Source organism: Diabrotica virgifera, chromosome 8, assembly GCF_917563875.1.
Source record: "Diabrotica virgifera virgifera chromosome 8, PGI_DIABVI_V3a".
Lineage (NCBI taxonomy): Eukaryota > Metazoa > Arthropoda > Insecta > Coleoptera > Chrysomelidae > Diabrotica > Diabrotica virgifera.
The window spans coordinates 186,427,236-186,439,372 of NC_065450.1; the positions used below are offsets into that span (position 1 = coordinate 186,427,236).

General features: G+C 32.1%; 1 protein-coding gene across 26 annotated transcripts in view; it reads right to left on the minus strand.

Annotated features, from left to right (window-relative positions):
- LOC126889414 (tropomyosin-2) overlaps positions 1-12,137 on the minus strand; it is a 174,604-nt gene that overhangs the window by 41,933 nt on the left and 120,534 nt on the right. For 14 of the 26 annotated variants that reach the window (XM_050657696.1, XM_050657686.1, XM_050657685.1 and 11 more), the window contains one exon: positions 575-645. The exons of the other annotated variants lie outside the window; for them this stretch is intronic. In XM_050657696.1, the coding sequence (XP_050513653.1) occupies positions 575-645 (71 nt within the window). The remainder of the gene's footprint in view (positions 1-574; positions 646-12,137) is intronic. 26 annotated transcript variants of the gene reach the window in all.

Here is a 12,137-nt window from a genome sequence, read left to right on the forward strand (position 1 = left end):
CGGTTGGTGATAAAAACTTTTTATTTATTCTAAGGGACTTTCGACCCTCGATAATAAAGTAGTCTTTCATTCTGCGTTATTTTTCCTAGTTAACCCTAGTAACAGACAAAGAGGGACACTGAATTCAAACAGTTTTCGTTCATTTTATGGAATATAATATATAATACAATATATGGAAATGGCGAAATATAAACAAACTTCCTAAATTTCTTGACGTTCCTAAAAATAATCTTATCTATATCAAGAAGATAAACTGAGTATTAAGTGTATAATAGGTTTATTTCTAGAAATTACTTACTAAAACTACTGATAGAGTCTTTATTAGTAATTATTTGGATTGAAAGTTACTTACAAAATAAATCTATGTTGCATATTAACTTTTTAAATATAGGTATATTTATAATCATAGTTAAATAAAAAAAAAATAAATTAGTTATTGAACAAAAAAATTCTGCTTGCATCAAATGGCTGGTCTAGAAACGGAAATACAAATAAAGCAATTCCTGAAATCTGCAATATAATAAAAAAAACGTGCCACAATAACACGAACACTCGATATATAAATGAAACCTACGATTCACCGGCTTCGGCACGTTCTTCAGCACGTTCCAAGTCAGCTTCAACCATGGCCAATTTACGGGCTACCTAGAGAACCAAGAGAAACCTTTCAAAAATTTTGTTTGCTGTAAGTTTGGGTTTAACACTCCGAAACACGTCTAGCCATGCAAAAAATTGTCTTTTGATAAGTGTCTAAGTAGAAACTACTATTACTCCAGAGAAATAAGCTAGAAATAGACCATGTTCGGGACACTCAAAGATCCAGGTAGCTTACTACTTTTTTAGTTATTGTAGACCTATAGGAAGAAAACCTACCTGTTTCCTGCCTAGAGTTCGTGTCCGTTTTTTAATTATTAACAATTTAGTGCAAAAATCGCGACTTTTTCGATTTTTTGCAACCCATTCAAAAGCTAAATAGTTGACATAAAATTACAAAATTTATTTTTTTAGAACATTAAAAAACCTTCAAAATGCCGATTTTTGAAAGTTAAACAGTTAATTTGTTGCTACGCAAAATAAGTGAAAATCGTTATTTGTTAATAACTTTTATTAAAACTACCTTAGAACTGTAGTGTTTCACCCAAAATTGGGTATTGGGGTACTTAACAAACCCTCAAAATTTGAGACCGATCCATTAATTAGTTTAAGAGTTATTCTAATTGTTTATCCCAGAGACCTTTACTTTGCAATAACATGACAGAAAATAATGAAGATAGGGCAATTCTGCGTATGCCAAATGAAAGTAGAAAACTGAGGCTATCAAAATGTACTAAAAAAGATAAAAAATTATCTTATATAGTCAAAAATCCTAATGCCAAATTTGTGAAATTTTGTAGTTTATAAACATTTAGGGCCGGTTGTTCGAACGCTAATCAACATTGATCACTATCAAATACTTAATTACTGTCACAACTGTCAATGTCAACTTTGGTTGGGTTGCCGAAAACATAATTATTGATGACAATTATGAAATTAGTTAATAAATTATGTTAATAATTGTTATGTTAATTGACTAACTAATCTCATAATTATAATTAACTATGTTTTTAGCAACCCAACCAAAATTGACATTGACAGTTGTGACAGTAATTAAATATTTGATAGTGATCAATGTTGATAATGTTCGAACAACCGGCCCTAAGAATAACTTTAAAAATATTGTCCGTAGAAAAAATCATTTTACATATTAGAAAAGCTGGCATTTTACACGAATTTTTAAAAATGTAGTTTAATTGGTGACTAGTCGTGGTAAGTGAAGGGGGAGCTGGGAGCCGACAAATGCACGACTTCAAAAACTGAAAAAGGGAACTTCAAACTACATATTATCATTTTATACAGTGCGTAAATCGTTCAGCTGGACATAGGGAACATACATTGTATATATTTAGATACATAAATACATAATTTGTATTATATTAAGATAATTGTGGCAACTTCGCTCTCTAAATGATAATATAGTTGTTAGCATTAAGGGACATTAACCTCAAAATTGACAATTAATTTCGGGTGACAAAAATAAACGTCAAAACATGACATTGTAGTAGAACTATTTTTGACCTAATGGGAAAACTGTGTCTTGTAAATTAAACAGACACAGTTGAAATTAAAAAATTAAAGTAAAATTATTAATTCATCAGTCCTAATCTTTGTTTTTGATTTATTTATGGACTGCCTTGAATTCAAAATCACTCATTCTATTCGTTCTGACAGCTCTATTGCACTCGAAACTCGTACTCAACATAAGTTTCAACTAACACAGATTAGCGCAGTTGCCACAATGATCTCAATGTATATTCCCTATGTCCAGCAGAACGATTTACGTACTGTATATCTCGGGAACTACTGAATGTAATTTTTCTGTACATTACAAATATGCAATTTGTCTAGACATTTTTTTTAAATAATAAACAGTCTAATTTCTTTAAACAATTTTTGAAAAAATAATTTTATCCCAAAAATCCATGATTTTAATCATACTCTCGTTATTAATCATAGACAAAGTTAAGGTATACTTTAATAAATAAATTATCTTCAATAAATAATTATCTAATAAAAATCATTTATTTATTAAAGTGTACTTTAACTTTTTCTATGATCATTAATAATACTATATGATTAAAAAAATAGATTTTTGTAAAAACAATATTTTTTCAAGAATTGTTTAAACAAATTAGACTGTTTATTGATTAATAAATTTTTAAACAAATTGCATATTTGTAATGTACGTAGAAATTAAATACAAATTAAAAAAAGAAAGATCAAAATCCATCGAGTTGATCCGGAGATACAGAAAATTATATTCGTTTGAAATTGCTTTTTCGGTATTTTAACTCGGTGGATTTGTAGGTTCCCCCTAGTAATCGTTTGAACTACATTTTTGAAAAATCGTAGAGGGTGCTGTGAAGGTACAATGTTTGTGCAAATTTTTTTAGAAAAAATACAAATCCCATTCTTTAAAATGGTATTAATGAGATTCCTTAATTATTATAAACAAATTAGCTGTGAATTAAAAAAAAAACATATGGCTAACTTTGTCCCAAATGACCCAGGCTAAATTTTATTATTTGAAGATTCGTGTTAATATACTATCTTTTCGAATGTATAAAAAGATTGTTTCTACGGACAACATTTTTAAAGTTATTCTAAATGTTTATAAACTACAAAATTTTAAAAATTTGGCATTAGGATTTTTGACTATATTAATTATTTTTTTATCATCTTCTTTTAATACATTTTGATACTTTTCATGATCACTTTTCTACTTTTATTTGGCATACTCAGAATTGTCCTATCTTTATTATTTTCTGTCTTATCTTATTGCAAAATAAAGCTCTCTGGGATAAACAAATAGAATAACTCAACTATTAATGGATCGGTTTCAAATTTTGAAGGTTTGTTAAGAACGCCAATATCCAACTTTGGGTGAAACACTACAGTTCTAAGGTAATTTTAGTAAAATTTAATAACAAATAACGATTTTCATTTATTTTGCAGTTTGCGTAGCAACAAATTAACTTACTTTCAAAAATCGGCATTTTGAAGGTTTTTCAATGTTCTAAAAAACTGAATTTTGTAATTTTATGTCAACTATTTAGCTTTTGAATGGATTGCAAAAAATCGAAAAAATCGCGATTTTTTGCACTAAATTCTTAATAATTAAAAAACGGACTCGAACTCTAGGCAGGAAACAGGTAGGTTTTCTTCCTACAGGTCTACAATATCCAAAAAATTAGTCAGCTACCTGGATCTTTGAGTGTCCCGAGAAAATCCTTATTACTCTGGACTATATACTTTTTGGAAAAACTCCATATGCAATGAATCTTGCCAATCTAAATGATACTATGTCAGAGAGGGATCAATAGTCAGTCATGGGGTCAAAAGTCACCTAATTATCCCTTAAATGGACGGTTCGAATTATACAGAAAGCGGGATACGCCTATTCTGTAATGCTGGCCACTCACTTACGGATAACGAAGAGGATATGGCATACAGGCCAAGACTGAAGGCCGTTATCGAAAACCGACACAAACTAGAATCAGTTCGTTATCTGACGACCTTTTTCTTCAGGTAAAGATCTGTAGGGAATCGTAACTCTTGCCACACACAGTGCAATTATCGACGAGAAAGCATGTCCCTCTCACGAAAAAAAGCGTGTGCGTTAATAATTGTGCTAGAAAGTCGGAAGAAAAAGAAAAGAGCGTACTGGGTTAAAGATTGGCTCATGAAAAGAAACAGGTTATCTTTATCTCACATGGCATTTATGGCAGAATTAAAACTTTCCTGTACGGAAGATTATAAAACATATTTAAAAATGGATGAAACATGTTTTAAAAAGCTATTAAAACTAGTGATACCTTTAATAAAGAAACAAAACACTAGAATGAGAAGTGCCATTAGTGCGGAAGAGAGACTAACTGCAACATTAAGGTTTTTACCTTTCTCTCTTAAATCCCGATTCGCGTAACATTTATCTTTAACCTTCCATAGGCAAGGATGTGATTGATAAATATCAATAAATTGACGTAAAAACTCAGAATTCTTTGCGTTCTTGTTTGCCATTTTCTCTTTAAAAATCCGATTTGCCGATCGATGCCAGTTAAGTTAACGATCTGCAGTCCAGATGTCACACACTTGCAGTTTTGTGAAGCGATCGCGCCAAGGTCTGAATGACAACTGCGTGTGGGTGGTAGTTTTGACCTTCGGTTAAGAGCTTGTCAGGCGCCAGGCCTCTTCGTTATCCGTAAGCATGGACGTATAAACACATATCTGTGTTTATACGTCCATGTCCGTAAGTGAGTGGCCAGCATAAGAGATTTCAACTTTGATGCTTGCAATGCTGCCAGATTTACTATTTTTCTACCTATTTTGTCAAATAAAAATATCTACAGCTTACAGTAAAGTTGTTTTATGTGATTTTAAAATCTCTACAATAAAGACGGTTTTTGAACATTTTTAAAGATGAAAATTGAACATTTTTTCTTTAATTACTAAAGAACAAATATTGAATCGATATAATATACTGTAGCTGCTGATTTTTCTGGGGTAATAAGACAATGGAAATATTGAATGAATAAATTTTAGTTGAACTTAAAAACATAAATAGTTTTTACAAATACAAGTGTATGGATGTGATTTTTTGGTAGACACCAAAGTTATCTCAGACTTGACACTCTTAGCTCAAAAGACAAAATATGAAATCCTGAGGTATGATGGTATGAAGTATTTGTGACAACAAAATGTAGTGGTATAGTCGGTTCGCTAAACTCAGACACAACTGGCTAGTAATTTTAGTACGTAATTTTGCTAATTTCGTAAAATTGGCAAAAAAAAATTACTAAATAGTTAATAATTTTGTCAATTTTTGCAAAATTGGCCAAAAACAAAAAAATTACCTACTAAAATCACTAGCCAGTTGTGTCCGAGTTTAGCGAACAGACTTATATAAAGATTTTGTTCGATTATAACATCGATTTAGATTATCTTCAAGAGTTTGCCTCTCCGATGAATATTTATACAGTGATGAGCTCGCTAATACCGGCAAAATAACGCAAAAGATGGAAAAATAATACACTGTGAAATAAAGAGATGAAACTACTAGGTGGAAATTTTCGATATAAACGTATAAATTAACATTACATTATATAGTTTCCCACCTCTAAACGTCTGTGACAGGAGTATTTTATAAAATTCTCCTGTCACAGTGACAGTTTTCATACTCCTTCGATACGTCTAAAGGTGGGAACTATGTAATGTTAATTTGTACGCTTATATCGATAATTTCCACCTCTACGAGTTTTATCTTTTTACTTCACGATGTGTTGTTTTCCATCTTTTGCGTTATTTTGCCGGTATTAGCGCGCTTATCACTGTATAGCGAATGAAGACATTTCAAACATAAAATGTCTGTTCAAATGACTTGTTAAGTTTATATAGTGTTCAAAAAGCTTAAAAATAATAAATAAGGGTTGAATTTACCACAAAACGTTTAATGGTTGTATAAAATGTTGCTGTAAACTAGTAAAAATAAATGAAAATTTTAGGAAGTTTTGAAATCTACTTCAATTAAACTCGGAAGAGTGCAGGTCAAGATGTTTTCAAGGCTTTGATTCTTAAAAAAATTTTCAACTACAATAATTCCTGTTCTTACGTCCTTAAAGCCACGTGGCAATCACCAGGCGGTCAGACAAAAAACAAATTGATCATGTAATTATTGATAGTCGACAGATGTATACAAGAGCATATAATGGTGCTATATAGACTCCGACCAGTCCCTTGCAAGAGCAAAACTGAGAGCATGTATATCTAATGCTAGAAAAATACCATAGCACAAAATCTGCCTAGAAAAGGTAATTTGAGAGTAAAAAAAATTACAAATGGCACTATCTTTAACAAATCTGTGTAAGTTGTCGGGTATGCAGATGACATGGACATCATAGCTAGGTCCACAGAGTCTCTGACCAATGCATTCCGTTTTTAAGGTCATCTGCACAGAGTATGGGACAAATAATGACCAAAAGACCAAATATATGTATTATACTATTAGGTTAAGCAACTAGACGTCTAGAAGAATAATAATTGACGATGTAGAACTGGAAGGTGTGAACACCTTCGCGTACCTAGGCTCGATGTTGATTAAATAATTATAACAACGTCGAAAAATAAATTAAAAGAAGAACTCTTGCTTGCCAATAAATGTTACTATGGCTTGAAAAGACAGATGGCCTCAAAACTATCCAGAAAAATTAAAGTAACCGTAAGACTAGTAAGACTATAAGGACTAAAATACGAGCGGCAAAAGAAACATACTTTGAAAAAAAATGTTTAGAAATTGAAGAGTTGCAGAGAAAACATGATTCATTTAATATGTATAAAAAAATAAAAGAACTCACCGGTCAGAACAAAAAACATGCAAATAACATCGTTGATAGAGACGGAAAACTGATTATCACTGATTTGGATAAAATAGACAGATGGAAAGAATACATTGAGGAACTGTTTAATGATGGAAGGCCCGAGCTTGAAATTAACGAAGTAGTTACAGGACCTGACATAACTATGGACGAAATTGAACAAGCAATAAGATTAGCAAAGACCAGAAAAGCGACGGGACCAGACGAAATACCGAATGAAATAATAAAGCTCTTCGAAAATTCAGGTAAAAGATCTCTCCTTCATCTTTTTAATAAAGTTTATCAAACTGGCTATATACCAACGGATTGGCTGCTGTCGACTTTTGTGACGATACCTAAAAAAGCAAACGCGAAAAGATGTAGTGACTACCGAACCATTAGCTTGATGAGTCATGTTTTAAAGATATTTCTACGAATTTTGCACTCTAGGATGTACCAAAAAATAGAAGAACAGCTTGGTGATACACAGTTTGGATTCCGCAATAACCTTGGGACCAGAGAAGCACTGTTTAGTATTCAGGTTATGGTACAGAGATGCAGAGATGTCGGACATCCGGTTTATATGTGCTTCATTGACTTTGAGAAGGCCTTTGATCGGGTAAAACATACGGAAATGATTGCTATTCTTCAGAAAGTGGGTATTGATGATAAAGACCTACGCATTATCAAAAATCTTTACTGGCATCAACGTGCAAACATCAGGATTGGCTGGGACACGTCTGAAGAACTTCAAATACGAAGAGGAGTAAGGCAGGGCTGCATTTTGTCCCCACTAATATTTAACATCTATTCTGAGTTTGTTTTCAATAAAGCAGTGGATAATGCTCAATGTGGTATCAAAATGAATGGCGTCAATATTAATAATTTGAGATATGCGGATGACACGGTGTTAATTGCGAGCAATTATGAAGAACTTCAACATCTGATTAATAGGATTACCACAACGTGTGATGAATATGGACTAAAGCTAAACACCGCAAAGACCAAGGTGATGGTTGTCAGTAAGACGCCAATACAACCGGAAGTAGTAACAGCTTATGGTGAACAATTAGAAAGAACTAACAGTATCACCTACCTTGGTTGTAATCTAAATAAGAACTGGGACATAAGCAAAGAAATTAGAATACGTATAGAGAAGGCCAGAGCTGCATTCTTTAAGATAAAGAGTGGAAACAACATTACTTTGAATCTTAAAATTAGATTAGTGAGATGTTATGTGTTCTCTACTCTTTTGTACGGTGTCGAAGGTTGGACTTTAACAGATACTCTTCTCAAGAAATTGGAAGCCTTTGAAATTTGGGTATACAGAAGAATCCTACGAATAAGTTGGGTGGATAGAGTTCGTAACGAAGTTGTTTTGCACCGGATGGGAAAAGTCACAGAAGTCGTCAGAACAGTTAAAAATCGAAAACTTGAATATTTTGGCCATGTTATGCGACACCCAGAGAGATATAATATACTCCATTTAATAATACAAGGCAAGGTAGACGGAAGAAGAGGGCCAGGTCGAAGAAGAACGTCATGGCTTAAAAACCTGAGAGAATGGTATAACAGATCCTCTGCATCCCTTTTCCGAGCTGCCGTTAACAAAATTACTATAGCCAATTTGATAGCCAACGTTCGATAATCGAGCACGGCACATGAAGAAGAAGTAAGACTAGTGCTAACATATAGGACCAAGAACTGCTTATGCAAAACCCTAAGAATATATAGTAGACCAAAGTCTGTTACACAGGCATTGCAACTTTGGAAGGTGCAATAGTCAGAAAAGTTGTCCGATGAGACAACGAGTCTATTGGAGTTATAGCATGGAGACGAGATGCCAGAGGCAGGTGTGAATTTAGAACTGTTCTGAAGAAGGCTTGATTCATAACGAGATGTGATGCCGCTGATGGTGACGGTCATATGCAAGTGCTGGATACTTGCGTGTCTGTTCTGAGAACATGTATTGCATGTAAATATTTTTTTATTTAAACTTGAAAACTGTTAATATAGTTTTAAAAGCATTCCTATTTCCTTATAAACCGTTAATGTCCGTCATAAATTCAACCCTTACAACATAAAAATTAAAATCATGGAACATACTCATCATATATGCAGCCAAAGACATGCCTATCTTAAAAACCATCTTCGGTGTATGTACTGACTGGAAAGTCTCTGAACCGACAACAGTTTTTTAATCATCTTTATTAGAAATTAGTCCCGTTGGTTAACTTAATGATAAACACTCCCGAACGCGAAAAAATATATTATTAAAACTTGAACAGTTCGATTTTTTAACATCAGTTATGCAACTGTGTAATAAATAATTATAAACTATATTTAAAAGTAATCAGAGAATATTAACAATATATCTACAAATGAGTTATTCTGCTCTAGAAATTATATACACAATAAATAAGTACTTAACAACTATGTATTGTTTTCGAAGATGATATATAAGGAGATTTAACACCCTCTGATATTTGAACTCCACTTTTATTTCAGGTTCATATGGATGATTTTACCCAAGCAAATTTATTCAAAATATTTTCACGATATGACAGAATCATTCAAATCATAAATAAAACATTTATTTCCAGTTGTACTGTTATTATTCTAACTTCAGTATATTATTTTCAGTTTCATTTCAGTAAAAGGCAGAGATTAAGGATATTACCAGAAAGTGGTTCCAAGAGAGTTTTCAGATTTATTGTTTAGATCTGGGACTTCTCATTTCTCATACAGATTCTAAAAACAAAGACTGTTGATCAACTAACGAACAGATTCTGGAGCCAAAATAAATCGACTTGATCTAAATTACCGCAGTAGATAAAAAGTTATTACAAAATGTCATTCTTAAGTGGACATTTGTAATAAGGTACAGTACTACAATCTATCTAGGAGACTCATTAATATTTAGCTCATCGGGATGTTATTGTTCGAGGTGTGTGTATAGAGTGATCCATTGTTTGAGTACACATTTCGAACAATAGCGCCCAGCTGAGCTGAAACCGAGTTTCTTAGAGATATTGTAGAACTATAAGTTAGGTTCCATCCAGTGGTGGGATCACGATCGGTAGAATTCTATTCTGCTGACGTCACACAACGACTTTTACAACGCGAGAATCGACGGTTGCTAGGCAACGTGACGTCAGCAAAATATAATTCTACTCATCGTGATCCCACCACTGCTTATTTTGGCCCCAGAATATGCAGTTTAATCCAAGATTTACCTTTTAGTTCGACCCTAGGTATATAATGCAAACTGCATAAACGAACATTCTTCTGAATATTGTTCCGATTGTACTCTAAAAACGTTAAGACTTATTGTTCCGATTTTCTCCGGATTTTCCCACATTTCAAGCTTTTCTGCAATTCAATCGTAAATAATGCATATCTGTTGGACTGATAAGTAACCTCCTTCACTGATTCGAGCCCAGTGATCTATAAAAACATTATTTCTAGAAAGTCTAATCTTCTCTTCTTCTGAATATTGGCCCTAAAAATGTTAAGACCTATTGTTCCGATTTTCTCCGGATTTCCCTACATTTCAAGCTTTTCTGCAATTCAATCGTAAATAATGCATATATGTAGGACTGATAAATAACCTCCTTCGCTGATTCGAGCGCTGTGATCTATAAAAACATTAGTTCTAGAAAGTCTAATCTTCTCTATGCATACTTGTCAAATTTTAGAGTGATGCAGCCATTACAATATTTTTGACAGCTGCATAAAGTTAACGAGTTTGAAAAAATGGCAGGCTTATTCTCCTAATTTTGCCCCCTCCGATTATTATCTGTTCCTAAATCTAAAGAGATGGCTCGTAAGTGACGAAACAGACGCCTATTTTGTAGAGCTTCCAGAATGGTATTATTCCAGGGTATAAAGTTGTAAAGTTGCTGGAATCGTTGTATTCGGCATAAAGGCGTTATAGATCATGTCATTTTACCTACAAGGCACGCCAATATTTTTTTCTGTTAATAAATAATTTAGAAATGCCGCAGCTGTATATCAGCCATTCTCGAAGTTATATATAGAAAATTTAGAGTATACTTTAAAGAAACTTAAAGTTTGAATAATTGTTCAATACTAGTGAAAAATAAATATTTTATTGAAACTCTGAAATGATTCCTTATGATGACAAAAAACACCTGCCATATCTATTATTTTTGTATAAAAATTTAAATAAATGAATATAAATATCGTATAATCTTTCGACTACGTAGAAAAATATTAAATCTACATTTCTACATGAATATACATATTACGAATTCTCCTTGATATATTTTCTGCTTAACGAAAGTTAGTCTTTCAATTTATAAAGCTTTATTAGTGAGTGTACTCTAAAGCTTTTTTATTAGTGTGTGTTACACTGAGTACGTAAAAAAATAAAAACACAATATATTTAATATTAACTCTGCTTTAAAAAGATAATACGAAACGGATAACAAAAATGTATTATATACAAATCACAAGAAAAGTTACGTGAAGATCATACACAATTTCCGGAACAGTTAAATCTGTGGGCAGGTATATTGGATAATTACCTTGTGGGTCTAATATTCATTGACAATTTAAGTGGCAGCAAATATTTTCATGCGGATGAATTGGACCCATAGAATTGCCACCGACATCACCGGATCTTACCTCAATAGATTTTTTCTTGTGAGGTTACCTAAAGTTGAAGATATACCACAAAAAATCCTAGAGTTGAAGGTAATTATGTGAAAGAATTATACAAGAATGTAACAACATAACTAGAGAAATAATATAGAATGTTGGATAAGAAACAAAAAATAGTTTATACTATTGTCCACAGGTTTTATTACTGAAATTTTTTAATGAAACAATTGGAAAATTTTTACTATTTAATCATCAGTTAATAAATAAAAAAAAATTATTAGTGTAATATATTTTTGGAATCAGATTTTGACATCTGCAGTTTACTTGAAATATTCTTGTATAGTACGTATATAATAACATTTAAATCCTTTGTATATAACTTTTTAGAAAAACTTGATATATTAAATATGTTTTAGTAACAAACATAATCATAATTCTTTTGTTTTAGTGTGTTAAAGTCTTAGATGATTATAATATCGACGTTTTTAAACTATCTTGATATTTAGAAACCTATAAAAACCATTTTTTTTTAATTCATATTGACATATTAAACTTTTTTTTATT